This window comes from Nipponia nippon, unplaced genomic scaffold, assembly GCF_047370975.1.
Source record: "Nipponia nippon isolate SJK-2023a ecotype South Korea unplaced genomic scaffold, ASM4737097v1 scaffold_10, whole genome shotgun sequence".
Lineage (NCBI taxonomy): Eukaryota > Metazoa > Chordata > Aves > Pelecaniformes > Threskiornithidae > Nipponia > Nipponia nippon.
The window spans coordinates 1546986-1573283 of record NW_028262291.1 but is presented as its reverse complement, the minus strand read 5'-3'; the positions used below and the strand labels follow the sequence as shown (position 1 = coordinate 1573283).

The window sequence follows — 26298 nt, the reverse complement described above, 5'->3', positions numbered from 1 at the left end:
TGTGGAAGATGGATCTTACGCACAATTTACATCACATTTACCCCTTTGCTGTGACTTAGTCTCACATGTCTGCTTCTGGTGTCTTGTCAGGTCCCTTTCCTCTCTTGGAGAGCTTATCTCTTGCTTTCGGAGTTCCAGATGGCTTTCCCAAGGGATGACGCTGTGGTATTGCAGAGCTGCTGTTTGAGGGACTCGTTACCAGCATTTTGCTATGAGCGATCTTGAAGCAGCGGATGGACCGTGGGACTCCTTTGGGGGAGTTACAGTATGTGAAGGAGAGAGCAAGCAAGCAAGCAAGAGTTCTGCTAGAAAATGGCAGGTTTTGAAGTCCCTTTTGTATCTGCTCGTAAAGAGCAGTGGTCGTGGGCTAGCGGTGAGGGAAACAGGAGTGGTAGTGGTGAGAGTTCTTAGCGGAAAAATTCTTTTTATCGAGTAGCAGCATTGCAGTTGCCATTCCACAGGTGTCTGGTTGTTTTTTCTGTGCCTTGTGTACATGTGCACAGGGTTTGTACTCTCTGCCGTTTCCCTCCTGCAGGAGCTGATAACGGAGAGCCAAATGCAGTCCGTGTTTACAGATATCGGCAAAATCAACTTCAGAGAGCCTTCGAATTACTACGTGATTCCCAGCGTGCCAGGCCTGGCGTCTAATTCTGTCGCCTCAGTGGCGTGGCTTAGCAGCGAGGGGGAGGCTCTCTTCGCTCTGCCCTCTGCTTTGGGAGGGATCTTCGTCCTTAAGCTGCCTCCTCACGACGTGCCTGGTAAGGAGCAGGAACAGGCTGCCTCCTCGCATCCACCTCTGCGAAACGCCGCTGCGTGTGGCATCCCCTCTCCTAGCTTTGAACTTTGCTTGAGTTTGATTTTTGGCCCGTGTCGTGTAAATTCACTCCGCGCACACAAAAGCTCTTTTACATCATGCCTGTGACGCCCCTTGCTGGTGGCAGTCAATGTTTCGCTAACAAGCACTCCATATATTTCTTAATATCGCTTTTATTTTGAAAGGAACGGTTTCAGTTGTGGAATTGAAACAGAGCTCAGTGATGCAGCGTTTCCTTACCGGTTGGATGCCAACTGCCATCAGGTTAGTGTCTGGTGATGAATAAGTGGAACTCATTTTGTCTTTTTTGATTCCCTCACCTAGAGTTTCTAGCTGAAGTCAAAGACAGGCAAGTCAGCATCTATAAATACTCTGCCAAAAAAGTTAACTGGGTCACAGGACCTATCGCAGTACGGAAGCTGGGACTTGTACGCTGGATTAGTTCATCTTAATGGGGTCCTGCTGATTCTGCGTGTCTGTGTCTACAAATATGTTATATCTAGTAATTGGCCTCTGAGGATTTGCCCAGGATGTGGCTTGCAGCCAGCGCAGCTTAAGGATTACAACAGTTGTACGCTCTTGCCCTTGTTCTGAAATGTCAGGCTTGTTCCTGACCGGCAGAGGTTACGTGTGGGTGACACGGCTGCTCTGTGTGCAGACTGGGCTCGGTGTTGGGTTGTAATCGTTACGGTATCATAGAGCGCACAACCGAATTCTAGGCCCTGTTATTTGGAAACGGGAGCGAGTCCCCTGACGCCCTGAAGGACTTTGACCATCACCGGTGCATTGTTTGGGGCTGCTGGGATCCTTGCTGCCCTCTGGATCCTTCGTCCGCATTCTGCGAGCACTAGGCTGGGGAAGCCGGGGATGTGCTTCGGCTCTGCCAAAGCGGGTGAAAAAACTGGGTGTTACCGGTGCAGTGGGCTCCTCTGCGCCCTGGACGCTGATCCACACAGTCCTGAAATGCTGCTCTCTCCTCCTGCTCTCACACCACCGATTTATTTGTTTTTAAACACAGTGTGATAGAAACCCTGTGCCTTGGATCTACGCGCTAGCCTTGATTTTCTTTTAAGCTGTTGAAATAAACTCTGTATTTTCAGAGGTGACTGCGGCCCATCGGACCTGCCCATCAGCCTCTCTGTTCACTGCCTAGATCACGATGCCTTTCTCTTTGCTCTCTGCCAGGACCATAAACTTCGGATGTGGTCCTATAAGGTGAGCGGGGCCTGCGTTCGGGGGAGTAGCGTCTTCCGTCGCTGCTCGGGTGATAGCCTGAGGCTTAAGAAACGAAGGCTGAGTGGTTGGCGTAGTTTTGATCTGCCGTTAAATTGTCGCTCGGTCAACTTCTACACGCTGGGATTCAGGGCGATTTGCGAAAATTGTTGTGGCGTGTGTTCGTAGCCGCGTTTGGAAAGTGGGCGGTGGGTTGTCCCTTGCGGCAAAGCCTTGTGCGTAGGGTAAGAGGCTGCATTAAGTTATTTACAAATGCACTGGAGCGTTTCGGAAGGCAGGCAGGAGCTCTTCAAGGGCCGAGGAGGCACACCAAATAGATTTTCTACTGCTTTAGCGGTAATAAGAGCATCTTTGTAACACAGCTCTTTGTCAACAAGAAGTTAATAAAAGCATCTGCTCGCTGCATGCCACTTGCTCCAAATATCAGTGCCGAAGCCAACCGACCAGCGCAACTGCTTTCACGGCTCATCTGCACTGGAATGCGTGCGTTACGGGAGGGAGGGGAGGCTTTATCGTACGTGCCTGGGCTCCGAAAGCCCACGTGCTCGGAGGGAGAGGGCACGGGTGAGATGGGGAAAGCTAAACGGTGGCTCGGGTACACACACGGATGCCTTACGTGCATCCTTCAGAGGAAGATCTGGGCAGACGTTGGCCAGAAGGGGAAGGATGAGGGAGAAGGGCAGTTTCTCAGCCCTGAGTCTTTCCTGTGCTACTTTCCTGACGCCTTTATTTTTCCGTAGGATCAAATGTGCCTGATGGTTGCAGATCTGCTGGAGTTCATGCCGGTCAGCAGGGACCTGCGGCTTGCAGCTGGGACTGGGCACCGACTGCGACTGGCCTTCTCCCAGTCCCTGGGGCTTTACCTCGGCGTGTATATGCACGCGCCCAAGCGAGGGCAGGTATGGAGTGACGGGGCTTCCTCACCGTGAGCGCATCTTTCTTGGGCTGCACGGAAAATATGTCGTTCCTCCTTGGATTTGGGTCTTTAAGGCAAGAAATAGGGAGAAGTTTCATGTCTGACCCTCTGGAGAGAGCAGTACTTTCCGAATAAACAAACATTTTATTCTGAGCACTGCAAGATACATGTATGTGCTCTTGCCTTGGGAGCGGAACTCCCTGTGTGACTAAGCTGAGCTGTGAGTGCTCATTCGCTTGTTCGCCTCCTGTCCCGGTAGGATCCTGAAAGCACGTATGTGCCGTGGGAAAAGAAAAGGTCCAAAAGGAGCTAAAACCATGGAAATACTGATAGTATACTTATGTCGGGCTCCTGGGAGCACGCAGACGCATTGCTGCGCGTTGCCAAACGTTGACTTCTGTAGAACTTCTGCTTCTTGCAGTGAATAATAAATTTAGCAGGACAGGAATGACGGCACAGAGTAGTCTCATCTGTTGGACAGCTTACGCTTTCCGTTCTCCAGGGGATTCACATGTGGAGTAGGAGCGGGTATCGTGACTTCCGCTGTCCCGCCAGCGCTCTGCTTGCTCTGGTGAGAACACGCGGAGCTTGGTTTGCAGCGAGTGGCCTGAGGATTCAGGCCTTAGTCTCCTTACTTTCCCACATCGTGTTGTCACTAGCAGTGCCCGGCAGTGTTGTTTTTACCATTTTTCTAGTTTAGTTTTTCAAAAGGCAACTAGAAATCCTTCAGGTTCAGGCAGAGACGAGTGTCCTTGCTGGGAAGGCTGAAGTCAGCGGTGTCAGTACGTGGCGCGGAGGGTCAGCTTGGCAGGGTCTGTGGCTGGCGGTGTGCGGCGTGCTCAGCTCGGCCCTCAGGGGTCTGGTGACTGCGGCATCAGCCAAGGAGAGGGACCGGAGAGACGAGCTTCCCCGCGACGTGCTGGCTATTGGCTTAGCAAATAGTGGTCCTTTAGCAAACGACTGACCAGATGTGTTTGTAGTTCTGTGTCTTCCAGCTGGTGAGCACCGAGAGCAACCGCTACAGCCTTGACCACATATCCTCCCTCTTCTCCTCGCAGGTGAGCGCTGGGGCCCGGCTCCCCAGGAGGCACTGAGACAAGAGGGAGGGGTGCTTACGGAGAGATCAGAAGCCCGGACTTGGGGATTTAACTGTGAATAAGGAATTCTTTCCAAAACGTGGTTAAATGATACCAGGGAATGTTTTGCTGCTGTTAACTACGCACGTCTCTCTGCTGTACTTGAATTTATGATAAGAAGGTAAATATGTGCTCTCTCCTAGGAGACTCTCATTGACTTTGCCTTAACCTCAGCTGAGATCTGGGCGCTGTGGCACAACGAAGAGAACCAAACCGTTGTGAAATACATCAACTTTGAGCAGTGAGTTTCTGCACTGAATCGCTAGCGTTGATGGCCTCGCGGGGGCGGGGGGTGGTGGGGGGGGGTGTAGCTGCAGGAGCAGCTCCCAGGTGCTGCTCGTTAAAAGCACCAGTCGAACTCCTCGACTTGATTCCTGTCCTGCTTTGCTGACTGAAGTGTGTGGAGATGCAGCGGTTCCCAGTTCTGCCTATCGTGGTGTTCGTGTCACGTGCACAACTGTGTCTTCCTGCAGTGCAGATTACATGGATTTTTTTTTGGTTTTTTTTGGTTCTGCTTTTTAATAAAGCTACAGCCGAGCTGCAGGAATCTGAAAAATGTAAAAAGCCGGGCGGCAGGCGTGCTGGGAGTGGAGTCTGCTGGGAGCGTGTCAGAGGGAGGGCTGCACTTCACTAGCAGCTCCTTTAAAACATAACTGGCTGGTCTCTTCCAAGAAGGATGTTTTGAGGAGACCGGTGATGTGAAAGCATCTATCTTTACAAAGCTGAGAGGGCAGACTTGGTGCAGAACCAGACCAGGGAGTCAAATTCTGGGTAAAAAATGCTGTGAGTGTGCAGGTTTAGGCAGAAGAATCTACCGGTCGGTCTGAGAGAGAGTTGCTTGGTGAGCAGGTGCGGTGGGGAGAATGTTGATTTAAGTGAAGGAATCCAACCTGTTCTGTTAGGTCAGGGCTGGGGATGCCGCCGTTGCGCTCTGCTGTCACTTGTCCCCAGTCAAAGCTCCTCTGTTAGCAGATCCAAGGGGCCGTGGTTGCTGTAAAGTCTGTGATCGCCGGTGAAAGGGACGGGTTGGGTTCAGGTGGCTGCTCCCGGGCGCGCTGCGTTGGCGCATTGCAATGCAAAACTGATTCTGGTTTTATTTTCCTTCCAGAAATGTCGCGGGCCAGTGGAACCAGGTCTTTGTGCAGCCGCTGCCTGAAGAGGAAGTGACGGTTCGCCACGATCAGGACCCCAGGGTGAGCCGACTATAAAATAGCAACGAGAAGTAATGAAACTTCTCTGCCCAAGAGGATACTGTTAAGACAGTTCAAGTGAACAAATTATATTGATACAGTCTTAAAATTACTCCAAATTAAAGGGGACAAGCCTTAGCCTCTATTACCACAGCATTAAAGCACTAAGAATGGTTATGAAACCAGAAGTTGAGAGATGAGGAGGATTTCGAGTCAGTCAAGAGAGAGCATTGAGACGAGACGTGAATAAACAAGACCTGGAGTGTGCGGGAAGCAGCGTCGATCACGGGAGCTGCAAAGGGGTTGGAAGGGAGAGGTTGGAGCAGGGTGTGGGTGTGAACTGAAGGCGGGAAGAAATGCAGATCCAGGGGATGAGCTTGAGAATGGGAGGAAGGACCAGAAGCAGTGTCTTCAATGCTCTCCTCCTGACACGTGTGCTTCCTTAAATTGCTGTCTTGTTCTCTTTGCAGGAAACCTACCTGGAGTATCTCTTTACGCCTGGCCGGTTCACAAACGCAGCTATCCAGAAGGCTTTACAGGTTAGTGAGAGGGCATTTGGTGCGCTCGCTGTTCAGCTCCTCCTTCCTGGCCGTCTAGAAGTGAGGCAACAGGATTCCTTGGGGCTTTTGGCGGGCATCAGTTTGCATTTGTTGGTTTGTAGACCTGTCAGTAGTCGCTGAAGCAAGTTAGCCGCTGTTGCGCCATGCTTCAGCCACTGTGTGCTGACGGCGGGAGGCAGAACGTGGTTTCCAGAAGATGTTTTCTCTTAGGACAGCAGCTTGCTGAGCTTGCTTTTCATTGCCTGCTGCTTTAGCCAGGTGAGCGGAGACTCTCAGCCCGCTGTAGTGCTGTTTCTCAGAATATATCCGCTCAGTCCTGGCTCCTCTAGGACTGTTAAGGGCAGAGCAAGGCAACACGCGATGCCTTTTCAGGAAAAATGGAAAAGCCAAACTTCCGCTACTCTTGAGCGTTTTGATTCTTTGTGCTGTGACCTTATGGAGGCCTATAGCAAGGCACAAGAGAGAGCTGCTGCGAGGGTGTGCAGCGCTTCTTTCCTTACATCCCAGCGCACTGCCTGCCAGGAGGCTTCCTCCTTTTCCACGGGAAGAGTGAAGCTGGCTGTGCGTCCATGTACCCCACGTTTAGCAGCCAGCTGTGTTTTTTAATATTTCCATCCCGCGAAGCGCTGGCTGATGCTTTCATGTTTGCTTTACGTCACTCAATGCTGCTTGAACCTCAGGGAGACAGCTCTCTTCCTTTAAAGTAAAAGTTTACTGTGCTGCTTTTCAGATCTTTTCTCAAGGAACTGAGAGATACATGGATCTGACGTGGGATGAGTTAAAAAAGGAGGTTACCTTAGCCGTGGAAAGCGAGGTGAGATTTTGTTTTTTTTTTTTTCCCCACCAGATTTTTTCTTCTTACACCCGTTGTATGCAGTACTGCGATGGTTCGGTGAAGTTAAATGAGGTGCAAAGTGACCCCAGGCCTTGTTTTGTCTTTTGTCTCTCCAAAGGAGTTATGTGACTTTTAAAAAAAAGTACAAATCTTCATCCTTCCTGCCTGGCTTTTCCACTCCCTGTTCTTTTTTGAAGTCTTTTCTTCCTTCTTGGTGTTCTGCTGTCTCTGCTCCCTGGGTGCCCTTTGCATGGCCTGTGCTTTGCTGGTCGCACATAGTGTGCCGCCCATTCTTGGCTCCCAGGGCGTGGGTGCTGGCCACCACCACACAGAGCTATTGCTCATAATTCTGGACACCAGAAGATAATCTGCTTAGGGGACCTAGCTGAAGGATCAGCTGGCTGTCCTTTTGGGCCTGAATTTCCCCCATTTTATCCTGTTTCTCCAGGCTTTACTCTGATATGCCTGATTCTCTAAGCCAGCAGTCCTTCCACCTGCAGCTCATCCTTGAGGCTGCTTAGACTATTGCTAGGAAGTTCACAAAAGGCGGTTTTGTATCCTCTACAGCAACCTTCATGCATGATGTTTTTAGAGAGATCTGCAGTGCTGCCCTTTTTCTTGATATCTTTGGTGCTTCTTTACCTACGGTTGTATAGAAACGGTTCTTGTGGGCTTTGTTCCCCTTGATGTTTGCTGTGGGTGATTCACTGCCGTAGGAAAAAACTTAAATTTTGATGGTAAGGTGGTGGGGAAGAGAACTGTAACCGGTGTTTATAAACCTTAACCGTGTAAAGGTGTGGCACTGGTCGTGAGAGACAAGACAGCGGACTGAACGCTAAAATTTTTTTCTCTGGTTCGCTGCCTGTATTCATCTGACGTCTTGTTTCGGTCCTGCTAGTTCCAGAGCAGCGTGACAGAATACGAGTGCTCGCCGGAGGAGTTTTGGCAGCTGCAGGTGGAGTTCTGGTCCAAGTTCTACGCCTGCTGCCTTCAGTACCAAGAAGCTCTCTCACGGCCCCTGGCCCTGCACTTGAATCCCTACACCGGCATGGTGTGCCTGCTGAAGAAGGTGAGCCTGCACGGCGGTGGCTCTTCGGCCGCTTGAAGGAGTGGTCTCCAGGGAGGAGATTTGTGGATTTGGGGAGCTCAAAGAAGGGCTTTCTCCTCACCTTTCTAGGGCTCCCTCTCTTTCCTCGTGCCCTGCTCCTTGGTGGACCATCTCTATCTCCTCTCTAATGAGCACCTCCTGACTGAGGACGACGCTGCCATCTTTGACGGTAAGTGAGGAGACGTGGAGCTTTTTCATTGTTGGAGGCTGAAACGCTGCATGTCAGGGAAGCCCTAGGCAGAAGGAGGTGGGAGTTTCCACGGAGGTCTCTTGAAGTGCTCCTGACTCCATAGTTGTCTACACGGAGATAGTTTTCTTATTTTGGCGTTTGTAGGGAGTTTTATTTTGTGAAACCCGCTATTGTGCTCACACCAGGAATTGGAAAATGGCGTCAAGGCTGCAAATCTGCTGTGACTCATTTTGGATAACTTAAAAAGGAAGAATCTTAGATTTCAGGCTGCGTGTTGCTCGGTGACGAGGACCTGCATTGGTGGATCCTTTGCCCTTGTCGCTTTGCAAACTCTCTGCGCAGGCTGCGGTTAACTGGTGTCCCCTTCATGCCCGCTCTCATGGGGCAGATCTGCCGGGTTGGAGCCCCGGGGCGTGCTGGCAGGTCCCCAGTCCTGGTGGGGAGAGCGGGATGCAGCAGCTTGTGGTTCTGTTCACATTGTGAACCTGCTCCGCATTGCCTCAGCTTTGCCATCCCCACTGAGAGCTGTAAGACCGACTCTGACTCGGGTGCAAGACCCTTTCCTAAAATTTCCCAGTCTCTGTGCCTTGATGGAATCTTTCAAAGATTACAGACGAGAAGGAAACTTGTGATCCTCTAAGCACCCTGGCACGCTGGGCTCAACTGCCCAGTTCTGCAAACTTAGTTTTTAGTGCAGTGTTTTTATAGAAATGTTTTGGTGTAAGCTGTGGAGAGGGACTGTGCCATTCCTTGTCTCCGGGAAGTAAATGCCAGGGCGTGCAAAACCTGTCGTTAATGCTGTCGCCACAGTGCCCTCTGTGCTTTGCTGGCCGTGGGATGACGTTTCACAAGAAAAAAGCAACGGAAAATGTTACCTAAGCTCCGCTTTCATGCTCGAGTGATTTTTTATATTTTTATAAAGGAGAGTCGTCATCCGTTTGCTTGAGCTATTTCTGGATCTGAGGGAAGGGAAGCTGGAGGCCTGGGCTGGGTTTGGGAGGCTAGTGGTTCCTGCCCTGTCTGTTTCAAACTTCTCAAAAAATGTGACTTGATTTTAAAAACGTACACATAAAGGGTTGCATTGCAAAGCAGCGATTTAAGCCCTCAGTAGCGATTTTTTCAGATCGCTTCTACGAACGTGAAAGTCGTCTCTCAGCTGTGAGAGGTGGTGCTGCAAATGGGTAGCTGCGGTAAGGAGAGCGTGTTCTGCTTCACAGAGCTCAGCTCTCCGAGCCATTTGCTCTGGGTTTTTTTTTTTTTTGGCTCTTACACTGCACTAATTATTTCCTTTCAACCTGTGACTGAAGAAAATCCCTTGGAGGGAATTCCATTGTTTTATTGTTGCATCAGTATTTTTTTACGTTCCAAATAATAAAGCCCGAATCTTTCCCTTGTCAACTCCTAAGTTTTAATTCGGCCTCGTAGTTCACCGGGAAGGGTCAGTTTGACATGCGGGACTGAGACCAGTCTGCTGCTAGTAGTTTGCTGATAGGAGCTGAACTAACTGGTTTTGAATGGTCCTCCCACCTTCGCTTTGAAATCTCCTGTAAATATACAGTTAGATTCTTTCATTACAGATTTGGAGATGTCTCGTGATGTTGTCTGTCTTGTCCAGTGCCTTCGACTGATCGGAGAATCAATTTCCATGGAAATGGCATTCATAATGGAAATGGCTTGCTCCCGCCTCCAGCCTCCAGAAAAGGCTGCAGAGCAGATCCTGGAGGACTTGATAGCTAATGACACGTAAGGAGATGTTTTTGCAGAAGCTCCCCTTCAGGGAGGCCCGGATGGCTGAGCAGGGATTGCCTCGAGCCGTCCTTGATGGGCATCAAAGCGCATTTGAGATGCGCGGGCTCTCCCCGTGCTGCAGGAGACTTCTCCAGTTCTCCAGGTCCCCTCAGAGATGGGGAGCGCGGGTGCTGGTGACGTTAGCAGGGTCATCCGTCTGGAACGCCCTGGCCGTTGCCTGGGGCGCTCCGAAAAGACATTTTGGGGATTCTCAGGTGAGAGAGAGAGCAGAAGAGGAACAAGTTCCTATTAGGTGATCAGTGTGGAAAGCAAGTGCCTGCAGATGTTAGGTAGAGGTCAGAGCCTTGGTCAAGCCGTGTGGTTACTGCGCTCACCTCCTGAAATCCTTCCCCCGTGGAATGCCAGCTATCCGACTGTTATTTCCTGGTAGCCTGGGGGAGTGGAATAAATAGACTGGTCCCTGGTGGCGCTGTAATAAAACTCCAAGCCAGAAGAAGATTCCCTTCGAGAATGTCCAGGCTGATCAGATGCGCTTCCTTCCAGGGAGGATCAGTAAGGGAGGAAAGGGAGCCCTCTTGAGTTTAAACCTCATGTTGCTGATTATTCTCTTTTTCGCTTTGCAGGGAAAATGTGATGGAGGATATACACAGCAAACTGCAGGAGATCAGAAACCCCATCCACGCCATCGGAGTGCTCATCCGAGAAATGGACTACGAGACAGATGCTGACATGGAAAGAGGTGAAAGCTCTGCAGCAGTGTGTTGGGGCTGGGGAAGCGGCGGCTCAGCCAGTGTTCTGGTTGGTCTAGTTCCTCCCCTTATTGAGGTGATTTTATCTTTCAGCTCATCATCTAAATATGCGCATGAACCTCACCCAGCTGTATGGCAGTGGTACCGCTGTCAACGTGGTTTGCTGGGGGGTATGTAAGATTGCCGCGATCCGTTTCCTGATCTGTCGAGACCTGTTGATCCTCCAACAGCTGTTGCTGCGGCTTGGCGATCCCGTGAGTACAGCCCTTGAAGCTACTGCTTCGCTCTTTGAACTTTTGGATCTGGGGTTCTGCTGGTGCCAGACTGTGAGCTCTTGTCTCTTCCCACAAAACACTGGAGGCTGTTTGAACTAGCCCAAGGCTTGGGCAAGCCCTGTTCTCTCCTCCAGCCGCTTTTGTCATCCTAAGCAAAGCAGCGGTGTGCTGTGCTCACACCCTAACTCCCTCTTTCCATGCTGAACATCCAGGAAGCAGGAAACAAAACTCTTTGCGGGAGGAAGGCATGATTTCCAACCTCCCATCTGAAACAGCGCTGCCTGAGCACGTACCATTCTCCCATCTGTCCCCCATCCCTCCCACACCGCTGCGCAGCCCGGCACGCACAGGGTTGCAGCTTTATGGCAATGCTGCGTGCGGCACCTTTGCGTCACGGCGGCAGTGTTTACCCAGAGGCTGTGGTTTAGCCTCCACGAGGCTGCTCCAGCCAGCGCAAACAGCCGCCGTGGTGGCAGCTGTGTTTGTGGTCGCGGGGTGGGCTGCTCTGGGTCCGTCCTGTTGGCCGTGTGGCCGCATGAGGGATGGTGGTGATGGTTTGGGTGGACGCAGGCATGCGGAACAAGTCCCCAGACAAGGGGAACGTTGTTTAAACCGATATTATTTACTTGGAAATGTTACCGCAATAGTTTCTTGGTTGAAAAGAAATGCCCTTCTTCCTGGATAAGGTTGCCCTGGGAGCATTTAAAGCACGTTGCAAGGTGCCCTTGTGGAGGCAGGCGCTCTCAAGGCATGTGACCCACGCTTGCTTGATGAGGAACTGCTGCTTTGCCACCTTGACACGCTTGTGTCCTTCACAAGCGTGGATTGCTTTTCCTTCCGTGTCACCGAGCCGTGCTGCTCTCGGCTGGAGGATGCAATACGGGGATGCAATGCCTGGGCAGTGGGGCTGGGCCCCGAGGCGGTCTCTGCAGCAAAGCCGTGATTTCACTCTCAGTGAAATGTCAAAAAAGACACTTTTTGCTGGTGTCCCTGGCATCAGCAGATGCTGGTGTGAGAAACATTCGGTGTGCACATCGCTTGCTTTGTTAAACTTTCCCCACGGGGTTTGGGCCACCAGAATAGTTAACTCGCCCCTTGGTCCTGAGGTGACACTGTAATTTGTGACTGGGTTGTTCTGGCACATGCAAGAGTCCTGCTGGTCTCCTGGGTGGGTTGAGTGAACTGCTGGGCTATTGACCCCTTGGTGTTCACAGGAGGGATGAGCTGGGCCTGATACAAACCTCGCTGACTGTTCTTGTCCTGCTGTTGCTCTCTGGGCTTGGCTTTTCGGTGTGCCAACCTCTGTGGTTTGCTTGCAGGTGGTTTCGGGAGGGGGACAGCTGTTCCAGTCTCAGCAGGACCTGCTGCACCGCACCTCTCCCCTGCTGCTGTCCTACTACCTGATAAGGTGGGCAAGCCAGTGCCTGGCGTCGGACGTCCCTGTCGACACGCTGTAAGTCTCTACTGTGCCCATGCTGTCTTGGAATGATCGTAGGTTCCCGCTAGATCCACCTGCAATGCCTTTCCCGGTATGAAAAGCTGGTGGTTGCTGTGGGAGTATCACTCGAGGAGTCAGGTTGTGCTGAGGAGGGTTGTTTTTTTTTTTTTTCCTTCCATGTTTTGAGCTGACTCTTTGCCTTGTGCTAATCTGCCATGTGAGGTCTCACTGTTCTGTGCACTGTTGCCTTTTTCAGCAGTAGGAGTCATTTGAGTTTGAACAATGAGCACAATTAAAGCAGGAGGCGTTTTGTTGTCTCTTCACTGATGGCTTTTTCTTCTCTAGGGAATCTAATCTGCAGCATCTCTCTGTGTTGGAGTTAGCAGACACCACTGCTGTAACACCCCATAAGCTAGGTAAGATGCCCGCCGTTCATCGGCTCTCGGATTCTATTATTTATACCTCTTGCACTCTGTGTCTCTGCCACCCGAGGGAAATGCTTCATGCAGTGAGCTAATGGAGTGCGTGGTTGAATGACCCCACTTTATGTGGAGATATTTGTCACGCTGTCCACCAAAAAACAACAACAAAAGCAAAGTATCTTGTAGCATTGGACTCGGACCAGAGACGTGGATCTTATTCTCAGCCTGAGGAGGATGGGAATGCCTCGCTCAGCCAAACGTTATTAATTCTGGCCCCAGCAGCATCAGCCGAGCTCACCTCTTGCTCCTGTACACTACAGTGGCTCTAGTGGGTCAGACCAGGTCTGTCCTGCTCACTCGCCTTTATCCCACAGCGACCAGGAGCAGCTCAGGGAAGCGAGAGAATGTAGAAATACTCCCCCTAAACGTGCTTGTGCTTCCAACACTTTGCAATTCAGTGTTGCTCACAGCCAGTTACCTCAAGGGGGAAATTGCAGCTGATAATGCGTTCACATTTTAAAAGTCCTGCTGCAAAGATGTACGCTTTGGGTTACTCTGAGTAACGCCTCTCAAAGACGTTAATCTTTTTGGTCTTGGGGGAGAAATCCTGATGGGGGAGAATATAAGGCAACTTAATTAGGAGGATGCGTACCTTGAAGTGGTTACAGAGGGAGGTGGCGAGCAGGGTAAGGGAGAAAATGCACAGGTAAGAGCCTGCTGTAACCAGTCTGCGTGGCACTTGGAGGCTGAGACACTTCAGAGGCAGCTGAGAAAATGGGTGACAAACAGGCAGCAGTGCCACATGTGAAGGGCTGCGAGGTGGGGAAGAATTTCCTCCGCTTGCTGCTGAGCCTGGGGCATCTGTGCTCTTTGTAAGCAGGCTGCGATCTTCAGAGTCTGAACTCTCCCTGAATGAGAGTCTCGGTTCAGGAGGCAGTTGCCTCGACGTAAATGTCAGCGCATGAAAGCAAAATTGAAAACATCCTTTGTGTGCGCCAGTGTCGTGGGTTATTTCTTGGCCCGCTCATGAGGAAAGTCCTGTTTGGCCGCTGTGCTTCAGGAAAAATATGTGAAACATAGGGAAGATAGAAAGGAGGTGGCAGCTCGGAGAGAGGCGTTGAGAACAGTTAGCTGATGGGAGATTGGCCTGCTTAGGGTGCTGGAATGAGGAGGGAGGCATTTGAACAGAGCCAGATAGCCAAATCAGCACGCCCTCAGCCCTGCCCTGCGAACGCTTGGCCGTGCTGGAAGGTGCAGCTGGGTTGGGAATAGCACAACTGCAGAGAGAGCACAGCTCTTTTTTTTTTAATGTTATAATTGGGTTGTGGTTAATAAACATTGCAGTATGTGGCTCTTTGATCTCCTGCTCCTCCCTCTGACTTAACCAGATGGCAAGAGAGATCCAAACCCAACAAGTTCGAGTATTAAACGTGCTTATTGGTTTGCCCTGACTTAATCTGTGATGGTTGGGCTGATGAGCACAGCACGATGTAGAAAGCCTGGGATGTCTGCTGCAGGGGCCCTCTTCTCAGTGTTTCTTTAACTTGTATTTTTAGTAACCGGCCCTCAAACCATTGTGGAGCTGTTCTTTCAGGAGGTGGCCAGAAAGCACATCATATCTCGACTCTTCTTGCAACCAAACACCTCTTTGGCTGAAACAAGTTTGAACTGGCCCCATCTCATTACCGCGATAGTGGCTGACTTTCTGCCGCTCCTGTATCCTTGGCTGTAAACCCGCTGCGAGGTGCTGGCTCTCGCCAGGCTGTAACCAGGGGGAGCTTCTGTACGGCACGGCAGTGCCGGAGCTCCTGCGCGAGTTGTGCGAGATTGCAGGGAGGCCACGTATCGCGTCCCGCTCCTGAGGCTGGAAGTGGCGGTGGGTTTGTGGGAGCAGGTTTAGGGCTAGCAGAAGGGTTACGGCGGTGGCCTGCAGAGTGCTCAGGGGCTGTAAGTTAGCCATCTCTGCCACTGAGCCTTGTGCGGTTCAAAAATCAATGTTTTCCACACCCAGATTTTGAAGACAAGTCTCCTGAACAAGTGACTGTTGTTAGTGTTAATGGGATTTGCGGGTATATTAAGATTTCGCAGAATCCACCCCGTTTAGGTGCACAATAAAGAATTTGAGTTTTTGACTTTAAGCCCCTGAGCTCTAGCAACTTGACTTGGCGAGGTGCGATGCTGGGAGATTTGGAAGGGTAACGAGATTTGGGCAGTTGTGGATTAGATGTACTAGTGGTTTTGTTCTAATATGGATAAATCTTATTACAGAATAATGACTTGTATAAAGAGCAGCTTAATCTTCTCTCCTTTCCCCCCCACAAACTGAGCGCGAGAGGCATGCCGACTTTGAGACGTTCTCCGAGCTCTCCGGGCTGGATCGTCCTCTCTTCCTTAACCTCCTCTCAGATGGCCCAGCAATCCTGGCTTCCTCTTCCCCGAGTGCCTGATGGGGAGCTGCCAGTACCCCCAGCTGCAGGTGAGTGCCCCGCGCCGCCTCTTGCAGGAGCCAAAAGGGGAAGAGCAGGAGCGAGTGCGATCACCTCTTGCCACGCCTGGGTTTCTTTCAGCTCTGCGCTTTGGCCGGTGCGGAGGTGTAACGTGACGTCAGCTCTGCGCGCAGCCGCTTTACCTCTGCTTAGAACAAGCTCCCCAAAATATCGTCTTTCCAGTCGCTGCTGTTTGTTCTGTTTCCCCCTAGTTGCTGCTCTCTGAGCTCAGACGGGAGCTAATCTTCCCAAGCGCTCTGCTCCCGTGTCTCCCTTTTGGAGATGAAGGGCTGGAAGTTTGTCCTGCAGATGAAATGGACTGAAAGGAACGATTCTTTTGGAGAACTGTTAGAAAGCTCTCTTATAACTATCGCGGTGTCAGCACAGTGAACAAATTGTAAGGTAGCAAATATCTTCCATCTTCCTCGTGCATCCCTCTCGCTCCCTGTAGTGTCCGCTCCGACCTCTGCTAGCAGAAAGGCTTTTTGCGAAATACCTCATACCTAGAAAATGCCGCAGAGAGTTTGCTGGGGAATGATTCAAGCTGGTAGTGTTATGCGTTTCCTCTTTTATCTGTTTTCAAGAAAATCCAGGCATAAGTGCTCAGGATTATTATATACCCTTTTCGTGGAGGAGCTCAGTCTCCCAGGGCTTCTCCGGCAGCATGATACTGTGCACAAGAAACGTCTTTACGGAGCTTGTTTAAATATCACAGCAAGCCTGTAACCTAATGGTTTGTTGGCTGCTGATGTACCCATGGCCTTTTCCATGGTACCACTGCAAGCAGATTGCCCATGGGACCGGGCGTTCGGAAGGCTGTCTTCAACCCAGCAGCAGCAGTACTGTTTCATCTATTTCTTAAATGTCCTTATCGGTGAAAACCGGTGTAAGAAGCAGCCATCGTCTTTCCATCCCCTGCGCTCCCAACATCTTGGTAGCAGGGCGAGTGAACTACTTTTTTTCAGGTGCCTTCATAGAGTGCTGTATTTCAGCCCACTCTTTCTTCGCCGTCTCTTCCCGTGCTCTTCAGGGGCTCGGTGGTCGTCGCTGCTTGCGCTCTAGTTCTGAACCACACGATTTCTTGTCTGCGGAGCCACGGGACACATTTCATTCCCCGACTGACGGCAGTCCTTGAGGCACGCAGGGCTAGGCAGGCTGCTATTAATGAGATGTTTTTCCTGTGCTTAGCAGAACCTTTTATTCTCGCAGTCCCTTACACCTGGGGGCTGAATTGCTTTCTTTTGTCTTCACGTTGCTGCTGAGAAGAATGTCAAATCTGCAGAGCTTTCGAGCCAGGAAATGCCAGGACGGTTTGGGCAGCATCGTTCTGCCTCCTGGCATATGTGCGCTCTTGCGGCGCGAGCACGCTTTGAATTTCCTTGCATTGCTTTTGCCTCACTTGCGTCCCGCCTCGAGGAGATACGAGAGACTTTTATCTCTGCAGGAGCAAGCTCTTCCTCCTCCCCGCTACCTTCTGTTACGCTTACTGATCCCAGTCGGTCACGTAAACTTGGATTAAGTACCTTGACCTCGGGGAGCTAACACCAGATTTGCTGTGAGCGTGAGCACGGTGACCCAAATAGAGGTGGAGATACAGGAAGCACCCTGCGAGTAACAGGCGGGCACAGAGGAGGTCTAGTGACCAAAGCCCTGGCCTGGGACGAGGGCCAAACCTCTCCTTGTTGCTTATTCTGTATGACAAGCTGTTGAGCAAGCCTGGGGTGGGATTTATCTGTTGTAGCTGGCTAATCTAAGCAGTGAATCCAGGCTCGGAGGATGTGTTGCCACGTGGCTTTTAGTGGACCCGTGGCCGGAGTAGGCGAGGCGCACATGCTGGTGGTTTATGCACATGCAAAGGTGCAGGTCGGCTGGTGAAACCTTGGCTTTACCGCTGGGTCCCCGCTTCTCCTCTTCCTCCTTTCCTGCTGAGTCCCAGAGCCCTGCTAGTGGGACATCTCTGCTTCTCCAAGTACGAGGAGCATACGCCGCTCTCCCAGGCACGAGGGATGCCAGCTTTTGAGTTCTCGTCGTGCCTCCTAGCTGCTCCTCGATAGGTGATGACACTTTGCAGCCCTTATATTATTCTGACAGAGCAGGCGCAGGGCCAGGTTCAGTCGTATCGCCCTGGCCAGCATCCACGTTGTGGCTTTATTTGCTGTGTGTCCTCGGTGCCGTCAGCGCTCCACCCCGTGCCTGTGGGTTTGTTGCTGTAATGCATGCTCTTCCTTGGCTGCTCTCCCTCTCCTGCCCTGCTGCACAGATACTGCTCTTCTCACGCCTGCTCTGCCCGTTCTCCCGCTGCCTTCACGCATGCGCGCTCCCGTTCGGCCTCTGTGCATGTCGGAGCTATTCAAAGCGGGATGTCTCTCCGTCTGTGCACCGAGGGGACTTTGGGGCTGGGGAAACCAGCCCTTGAGCTGGAAGAGTGGGGTTTGTCTGAGCACTGCAGCTAAAGGGGCCACCAAAATAGTGCTTTGGTGTTAGAGACCTAACCCTTCCTCTGGTACGGGGTGCCTGCAGGTCATGAGCGAGTGCTGACCTGAATTGAAACTCCCGTTCCTCCTCTCCTGCAGGAATACATTCGCCTGCTGCAGCCGTGGTGCCACGTGAACATGGGCTCCTGCTGCTTCATGATGGGCAGGTGCTACCTTGTCATGGGCGAGGGGCACAAGGTAAGGCCCTCGTCTCCCGCCAGCACTGCCTCCTCTGGGGTCTGGGACCTTTTTCCTTGGGAGGGAGGAGGTGCACAGGTAGGGCCAGCCTTGTTTCTCCTGTGCAAGTCAGGAAATGTCCATCTGGAGCTCTGCCTCCTTTAGGCAAAGAATGGGATTGGAGGGGGGTGGTGGGATCTGCTCTTGGGGAAGTTCTCGTTAGCTTAGGGCCAGCAGGTCTCGTACACTGGAGCTGGAACAGGCAGCGCTGTCCTCTCGCTGGTACAGCAGGCTGGATCTGTCCCTCAAGGGGCGCACGCAAACTGCTTTCTGGTCTGCTTCTAGGCTTTGGACTGTTTCTGCCAAGCTGCGTCAGAGGTGGGAAGAGAGGAGTTCTTGGACAGGCTGATCCAGCCTGAGGAGGGCGAGATGGTCTCCACTCCGCGCCTGCAGTACTACAACAAGGTACGGCTGAGCCGGCCTGGCGTACACGCTCCTCGCCGAGCAAATTGGCACCACGTCATTCCACACAGACACCACTTGGAGAGAGAATTCCTGCTCGGTCCCCGGCTTTTGGGGAAGCGACTTGAGACTCAGAAAACATACTTTTTTGGGAGGTGAAACCTCAGAGTAGTCTGTTTACTTTCTTTGGGGGGTGATGACAAGGTGACTACAGTGTGGAAGCTAGGTACTTTCCACCTATTAGTTACCTAATAGCAGAGGACTTTGTTACCCAGCAGACAAAGGCAAGGTGAGATCCAGCTGCTGGAGGCAGCAGCCAGACGTGTTCAGGCTAGATGTAAGATGCCGCTTAAGGGGAAGGTTATTAAGCTTTGAGGCAAACTAAAATTAATGTCTTTAAATTGAGATAGGATCTTTCTTCGTGCATAATACCATAGTTCAGACAGGCTGCGAGCTTGGACCTAGACTCATTGGAAGGAAGTCCCTGATTTTAAAAATCCAGAAAACACAAGGGTTGTCAGGTGCCCTTGGCGAGGGAACTTCTCTCTCTAATACAGCTGCATGCCTGCTCGGGGACAGAATCGTTTGCCTCTGTCACAGGGGTTTACTGTCACCGTCAACACTAAAACGTTTCAGAAAACTCACGTGTGCAGAGCTGAATCCTCCAGAAGAGCCACAGCCTGGACCTGTTGTGCTGGGATTTGATTCAGATCTCTGTGACTTACCAAAAATCTTTCCATTTTCAGTCATTAGCAACATCTTTTGACTGCTCTGATGGTCGGCAGGGGCAGGAGTAGCTCTTAAAAACAACCAGAAAAACCCCTCGCCAACCTGGCAGATTCTTCAGTACTGCTGCAGCCAGCGCTAGAGTATTGTCTTCTCCAGGTTCTGCGCTTGTTGGACATGGTGGGTTTACCAGAGCTGGTCATCCAGCTGGCTACCCTGGCTGTCATGGAATCGGCGGATGACTGGAGAAGCCAGGTACGGTTCATTTCTTTTGCACCAAGGTGGTTCTTCAGGGAGCTTAGCTGGGAATTTCTTTTTAGTTGTATAACTCGAAACGTGCTGGTTTGTGCTGTTTGGTGTTTTCAGGCTACTTTGAGGACTTGCATCTTCAAACATCACTTGGATTTGGGACACAACAGCGAAGCATATGTAGCCTTAACGCAAAACCCAGATCCAAGCAGGTAGGTGACAGCTGTAGGCCTTTATGCTCACTTGTCTCGGAGGTCCATGTACCAATTTTTCCATCAAACTGAAAGGAAGCTATGACGCTTCAGGGGAGGACATGGCTGCTGTGTTAAGAGGTGCTGTTCAGCACGTGTAAAGGTGTGTTTAAAAAGGCATAGTTCATTTTTGTAAGAACAGCTGGGATCGGCACTGTCTCAAAGGAGGAAACGGGGGCGGGGGGAAGCTGATTCAGGGAAGAGCCAAAAGAATGGCTAAAGGATGGCATGCGGCCTTGTATGTTGACAAGCTTTAGGCGTCCAGTCAGTATAATAAAGAAGACTTGGAGTTGAATTTTCAGCCTGAGTGCCATCTGGGAAGTGAACCGGGTAGAGGAAGCTTCAGCCTAGCAGAGGAGTATGGGATGAGCAGGAATGGCTGGAATAGACATTCAGAGGAGAAGCAGGAATGCATTTTAATTGAGGCTGAAGAAAATCTTGCCAAATAGAGCTGAGGGAGGGAGACTGCCCTCCTGAGAGACCTCTGCAGAGGATCTCTGCTGTCCAGGATCTCTATTTCCAGCACAGGAGAAGTCTGAAGGGACTTCTTCATTCTAAGCCAGAAAAAAACCCTATGGTGTTCATCACAAAGCTCATCATGGCTTACAGCCTGCGTCCTGGAGATGCGTTTGCTCCCGCTCCTCCAAACCCCTTGTGCCTCTCTCTCTGCAGGCAGCTGGACTGTCTGCGCCAGCTAGTGGTGGTTCTCTGTGAGCGCTCCCAGCTCCAGGACCTGGTGGAGTTCCCCTACGTGAACCTCCATAACGAGGTAATCGGCCTGCGCTGGGAGGAACGGGGGTACAACCGCTCTCTTTAAAGCGATTATCGACCCATTTGAGTCTCTGTGTGCTGCAGGTCGTGGGGATCATCGAATCTCATGCTCGAGCGGTGGACCTGATGACCCACAACTACTACGAGCTGCTGTACGCCTTCCACATTTACCGCCACAACTACCGCAAGGGTAAGGCACGTTGTAACAAGCCGCCTGCCTGGGACACCGCTTCCCCTGCCCCTGCCGGGTGGCCTGGCCTGGCTCTTGCCTGATGCCTTCCCCTTCTCTCCTCAGCTGGAACAGTGATGTTTGAATATGGCATGCGCCTGGGCAGGGAGGTGCGGACGCTCCGAGGGCTCCAGAAACAGGGAAATTGTTTCCTCGCTGCTATTAACTGCTTACGGTTGATCCGCCCGGAGTACGCCTGGATAGTACAGCCAGCTTCTGGAGCTGTGGTAGGAAACGCTGAGCTTACTGTGGGGCCTCTGACCTGAGCTGTTGGCTGTGGGGACGCGTAGAGCTGTACAGTTGGGAAGGAGCTTCCAAAAATCCTTTCTGACGTGATGAAGAGAGGCGTTGGCCTTCTTAATCTGCTGCTTTCATCTTCTTGGCCAGCTTGTGCAGCACTGTCTTGCCTCGCTCAACGGAGACATGGGTCCTATCCGTCACCCCTGTGTCGCTGCCCCTTTTTGGAGCAGGGTGGAAGCAGGACAACGTTTGGGAGGGGGCTGGTGTATGTACGTGGGAATATATCACTTTTTGTTGGACACAGAGCAAATCTTTTTGGGGAATCTGAACAGCCGGAATACCAGTCCAAAAGAGAATTACTGTGACATGGTTTGTGTTTCAAATCTGTTTGCGGGGAGGTGGTGGCTGTAGCCTGATCAGCTAATGCCATGCTGTGTTACTGATAGCCAGAGATAAACATAACCTGAACTGCCAAGCGGCTGTATGGCTTTTCTGATTCGAATCAGGGCTTGAAATGGAGAGCTGGTGTTGGAGCTGTATTGTATCGAGGCAGTTGGAAACCAGGTGGGCATAAACCCTCTTTCTGCTTTTTCCCCGCAAGTACGAACGCCCTGGGGCATCCCCGAAGAGAAGCCACGATGGGGAGTGCACGGCCGTTCCCAGTAAGTGCCCAGTCCTGGTGCTTTCTCGGACTCTTGTGTTCCCACAGCTTTTCCCCTGGCCTCGGAGCTCTGCTGCTCCCCTGGGAGATGGCTCAGGGCAGCTCTTGCCTCTGTCAGATCAATAATTTGGGGGACCGTAAGCTGGTTAACTCTCGCAGCGTTAGTGTCTCCCAGTTGCAATATGCTGCCGCGTAACAGCTATTCCCCGAGGAGTTTCTGTGCGCGCTCCTCTGCAGCTTGATGTCTTGTCAGCGCTTTTGCTTTCAGTGGAAGCAACTTGTAATTTAAAAGAAAAAAAAAAAGCCTTTGTGAGGCAATTTCTAGTTGTTCCAGACTTGTTGTTTGTGCTCTTGGAAAGCCCGCTGACGTAGTGAGTCTCTGCTGGTGAGGTCTCTGCTCTGCCCGTGTCTACCGAAGCACAGGATGGGGGGGTCACGTTAGACTTGTAATCCTCAGCGTTATGGTAGGAAAATTTAAGGTCAGGTGTTTTTAAAACAATTATTTCTGAGCGAGCTCTTCTGTAGCGTATGCCTGGCGGCCAGAGCAGCGGCTGTTACCCAACACTAGACAACACCTCTAACAGAGGAGGAAGGGGAGGTTTGTATCCGGGGGATAGGCACGGTTCGAGGTAGCAAGGAAGGGGCAGCAAAACCTGACCCCTCCTTTGGCGCTCTCTGTGTACGACTCCTCTTAGGATGGCAGAGGGGTGCAGACGTGTCGCACGATGCCCGAGGAGCCCTTTTTAAAATGCTGAGAGCCCTTCGTGTCCATCTGTTACAGCCACTCGCCAAATCGAGATCCTGGAGCTGGAGGATTTGGAGAGGGAGTGTGTGCTGGCCCGGATCCGGCTGACGCTGGTGCAGCACGACCTCTCAACGGCGGCTGTGGCAGGTAAGAAGGACGCAGCGTGGCCACCTCTCACTTCCCCTGCAGTTTTTGCTCATTTTAGCATTTTCGTTCAGGTGAGGCAGCGGCAATTTTGTTCTGACCCAGAGACAAACCCCAGAGCTGGCAGGGACCGTTCAGTTCACCTCCCTAGCATGAAATCCTATTCAGCAGCTTTGGAGAGGCAGATCAGGAGAACCAATTTAAGTTTTCCACCAGTTTTTGGCTTTGCCAAGCTCTAGTAGCAGTCTGCAGCCTGGGGCTGGGGTTGAGCTCATGAGTTGGGACAAAAAGACATCTTTTTTTTGTCTTGCTGGAAATTGCTGCCAGATGAAGCAGGATTAGAAAGCCCTAGAAAAAACGCTTGCTGTGAGACTTAAATTGCTGTCCTGGACAATCCTGCCTCACGACACAGTGTTAGCTTATCAAAATTGGTCTTTGTTGGGGAGCAGAAAGCTGCAACTCTCCCACCCTGACCCTTTAAGTATGTTCTGCCTCTCTCTGATGCGGCAGAGACGGTTCTGTGGGTCACTGCTGCTTTCTGCAGTCCCTCCAGGGTCGGCTCCTGGGCTCCCGGGATGCTCCTGAGGCCAGGAAAGCCTCGAGCCGTGCAATGAGAAGTGCTGCTGCGGGGTGTTTTACGTTGGGCAGTTAGCACAGCGAACTCTGCCGAATTGCACGGCGCTAGGCCCCAGTAAGCACCGGGACGTGACTGGGGGAGGCGCTTACCTGGTCCTCCGTCCCTGCAGGCAACTCTACGCCCGAGGAAACGGTCGCTCTCCTGGTGCGGGCCGGCCTCTTCGACACTGCCATCACTCTGTGCCAAACGTTCAAGCTGCCCTTGACGCCCATCTTTGAGGGACTCACTTTCAAGTACGTAGCGAGCTTCTCCTCCCCGCCTCGGGCGACGCGCGGCTGGAGAGACGTGTGCTGCGTGATGCTTGGCAGGGCGCAGCTTGCAGCTCCCTGGGGTCAGAAGCCAGCGCTGTCCTGACCTGTCTGCTCGCCGTGGCTGCTAACGCTGTGCATGGCCTCAGAAGCTGCTGGCTCAGTGGTTTTGAGGTGGAACTTGCTCTTCGCACCTGAAAAGGAAAAATAAGGGAGCCTTGCTGAGCAGGGAGTGGAGGGGAGAGATTTCTCCCTGGTCTCAGGGGAGAGAGCTGGCATCCGACGGTCGCAGGTGATCCCAACCCAGGCGCAGCCGTCGTCTGGAGACCTCTCTGGTGAGCTGGCTCATGGCATGCTCCCGCTGACGCCCAGCGAGCTCCTCACAGGAGCTTTGTTCAAGCTGCTGAGCGGCTCCTAAATAGCGGTTGGCAGAGCGCTTGCTCTTCTGTCTGATCTCTGTGCTAGCCATTTGCTCTCGTGCCTCCTCTCCGACCCCAGGATTCCTCCTCTTTTGCCTCTCTCTGCTTACGGAAGATGCGTTGTGCCTGCAGAGTTGTTCAGGAGCTCTGCTGCGACCTGTTCCTGTGGCTGGATGCACTGAGGGCATCTCTTAGCCGAGCTCGCGCCCTAAAGCTTGCTAACCTCAGAGTCATTAGTAATTCCTCTCTGGCACTTAGAGCAGCTTAGGAATCACTCTAATAGCCTTCTTTTCCTGCCAAGCCGGCTAATGCGTAGCTGTGGCTTGGGAATAGTCCTGCGAAGGGTGGCTTTGATGCTGGCAGCTGTGGCAAGGCAGGGTGAAAGGGCTGGGCTCTGGAGGCACCCAACTTTGTGCTGCTCTGGCTTGCAGGTGCATCAAGCTGCAGCTGGGAGTGGAGGCGGCGCAAGCAGAGGCCTGGGACTGGCTAGCAGCAAACCAGCTCTCCGCCCTGGTTACCACCAAGGAGTCCAGGTAGGTCCTTGTCTGGGGGGGAGAAGAGCGGAGCCGCTTTTTGTGAGAATGAGAGTCATTTCTAAAGCCTTGCAGGAGTCCAGAGGGTCCCAGGTTCATAAAACCCCCTTAAAGCAGACCTGCAGGTCGGGGACAGCGGCAGAGCCGTGCTTCCACAGCGTCACTGTGCTCTTCCCAGCCTGCTGTCCGCAGCACGCCCCGCTTTGCTGGGCCTCGAGCGCCCACGGGCAGTGGGACGGGTCCCCCGGAGCACACCGTGGCCTCGCAGACAGTTGCAGGGGCTGCTGGCATGGGTTCCGAGGCAAAATATTGCCTTGGCATGGGTTCCGAGGTGAAATATTGCCTTGCAGCGCCACAGATGAAGCCTGGCGGTTGCTGTCATCCTATTTGGAGCGTTACCCGTCCCAGAACAGCCTGTACCATCGCTGCGTCATCAACAAGCTCTTGGCGCACGGGATACCTCTGCCCAACTGGCTCATTAACAGCTACAAGGTGAGAACAGGGAGAGGGGTGCTGCTCAGCATGCCAAAAATCCCCAGCTGTCCCAGAGCTGCCAGATCACCGTGACTTTAACCGGCACCTCCTCGTTGCAAGCTTCCCCCCGCCTTCCCATTCCCAGCTTTGGGAAGCCGTGCCGGATGCTTTGGGCCTGTTCCTGAGGCTCAGAGCAGGTTCTTCTTGGCATCGTGGCGGCTCCTGGGCCCGTTCCCTGGCTGATGTTTCCCTCTTTGCTTGCAGAAAGTGGATGCTGCCGAGCTGCTGCGTCTCTACCTGAATTACGATCTGCTGGAGGAGGCTGTGGAGCTGGTCCTGGAGTACGTGGACGCTGTGCTGGGCAAAGGCCACCAGTATTTCGGAATCGAGGTGAGCTCACCTGCGGCGCGGGATGTGACGGGGCCCCTTCCTTGGGGCAGATCCCGCTTGGGGTTTGGGTATTGCGTCCACAACTTGTGTGACGGCGCTCCCAGGAGAAACGGGTGTGGGTAACGCACCTGAGGGGAGAGGGGACCTCTTACTGGGACCAGTGGGACGTGGCAGCTGGGAGGTCTTCCTCGCGGTTTTTGCCACAAGCACCAGACGACACGAGGGTTCCTCTCCCTTCCAGTTCCCGCTGTCCGCCACGGCCCCCATGGTGTGGCTGCCCTACACCGCCATCGACCAGCTGCTCCAGGCGCTGCGGGAGAGCGCCGCCAACCACCACAACGTCATGGTAGGTACAGCTGCCCAGGGAGGAACACCCCGCGGAGCGGCCGAGGGGTGACAGGGAGCACCCTAGGGTGCGGGAACGGGGTGGGAGAGCGGGAGCGCTCGTCTCTGATGCCTGCTCTGCCTTCGCCCAGCTCTATCAGAAGCTGCAGGACAAGATGGAGGACTACCAGCAGAAGGTCAGCGTGGCCACCCGGGATCGCCTGTACCGCCGCAACTAGCGGTAGCCCCGTCACCCGCCCAGCCTCGGCCACCGCCCACGGGACACCGGGACGTCCCCTGCTCACGGTGACGTCCCCGGGCGCTGACGCCGTCCCACCCCGCGCTGGCACACTGGCGGTGCTGGTTTTACTCATGTATTTTTTTTCCGTAAGGGTCCGGTTGGGGGAGGCGGAGCGCGCCCTCAGCGTGTCACCTCGCTGTCCCTGTCCCCGCCGGGGCTTGATCGGCGATTAGCAGAGCAGCGGGGTGCCACCGTCACCGCGGTGGTCCCCTCGCTCTCACCCTGTACCATACGCGGCGAGTTTTGGCGTTTCTTTTTATTTATTGTTGTGTTTTGGGATGAACTTTAATAAAATCGAGGCGTTATTACCGGCCTGCGTCGGGTGCCGCTCCCCTGGCAGCGCGGCGGAGGTGGCGGGGGGCGAAGCATGCAGGGCTGTAGGGCCCCTCGCCGGGATCCCGCAGACGCAGGAACTCTCTATAGGACCATGCTATAGGGTGGTATGGAGCTATAGGGCCCAGGGACAGCACTGTGCCATGCTGCAGGATGGAGCTATGGCTGGGGGCTGGCACCGTGCTATAGGACTGCCCTATAGGGATGGGGCTGAGGTTAGGACAGCCTTATAGGCCCCTATGCGCTATAGGCTCCATGTGCAGCACCACGCTATAGGTCAGGATGGAGCTATAAACCTGTGGGGTGGGGTGCTCTAGGGTAAGAAGGAGCTATAGCCCCTGGGAGCGGCACCAGGGCTGTAGGCTCCATGGGCACCATGCTATAGGCCAGGCCGGAGCTATAGGTTCCA

General features: G+C 52.8%; 1 protein-coding gene across 2 annotated transcripts in view; it reads left to right on the top strand.

The window, feature by feature from the left end:
• NUP160 (nucleoporin 160) overlaps positions 1-25900 on the top strand; it is a 29157-nt gene extending 3257 nt beyond the window's left edge. Inside the window, exons 3-35 of one of the 2 annotated variants that reach the window (XM_087740487.1) lie at positions 536-758; positions 1000-1078; positions 1915-2029; positions 2788-2946; positions 3944-4021; positions 4243-4340; positions 5208-5292; positions 5760-5828; positions 6580-6663; positions 7583-7753; positions 7862-7961; positions 9560-9725; positions 10355-10470; positions 10574-10734; positions 12075-12208; positions 12539-12609; positions 14172-14331; positions 15022-15091; positions 17675-17773; positions 18098-18217; positions 19100-19195; positions 19307-19401; positions 20113-20209; positions 20296-20401; positions 20507-20667; positions 21282-21342; positions 22123-22233; positions 22977-23100; positions 23966-24067; positions 24418-24559; positions 24806-24931; positions 25173-25277; positions 25408-25900. In XM_087740487.1, coding sequence (XP_087596613.1) covers positions 536-758; positions 1000-1078; positions 1915-2029; positions 2788-2946; positions 3944-4021; positions 4243-4340; positions 5208-5292; positions 5760-5828; positions 6580-6663; positions 7583-7753; positions 7862-7961; positions 9560-9725; positions 10355-10470; positions 10574-10734; positions 12075-12208; positions 12539-12609; positions 14172-14331; positions 15022-15091; positions 17675-17773; positions 18098-18217; positions 19100-19195; positions 19307-19401; positions 20113-20209; positions 20296-20401; positions 20507-20667; positions 21282-21342; positions 22123-22233; positions 22977-23100; positions 23966-24067; positions 24418-24559; positions 24806-24931; positions 25173-25277; positions 25408-25494 — 3771 coding nt within the window. In that variant the 3' untranslated portion in view covers positions 25495-25900. The remainder of the gene's footprint in view (positions 1-535; positions 759-999; positions 1079-1914; positions 2030-2787; positions 2947-3943; positions 4022-4242; positions 4341-5207; positions 5293-5759; positions 5829-6579; positions 6664-7582; positions 7754-7861; positions 7962-9559; positions 9726-10354; positions 10471-10573; positions 10735-12074; positions 12209-12538; positions 12610-14171; positions 14332-15021; positions 15092-17674; positions 17774-18097; positions 18218-19099; positions 19196-19306; positions 19402-20112; positions 20210-20295; positions 20402-20506; positions 20668-21281; positions 21343-22122; positions 22234-22976; positions 23101-23965; positions 24068-24417; positions 24560-24805; positions 24932-25172; positions 25278-25407) is intronic. The other variant, XM_087740498.1, reaches the window with a different exon arrangement.
• The last annotated feature ends 398 nt before the right edge of the window (positions 25901-26298 follow it).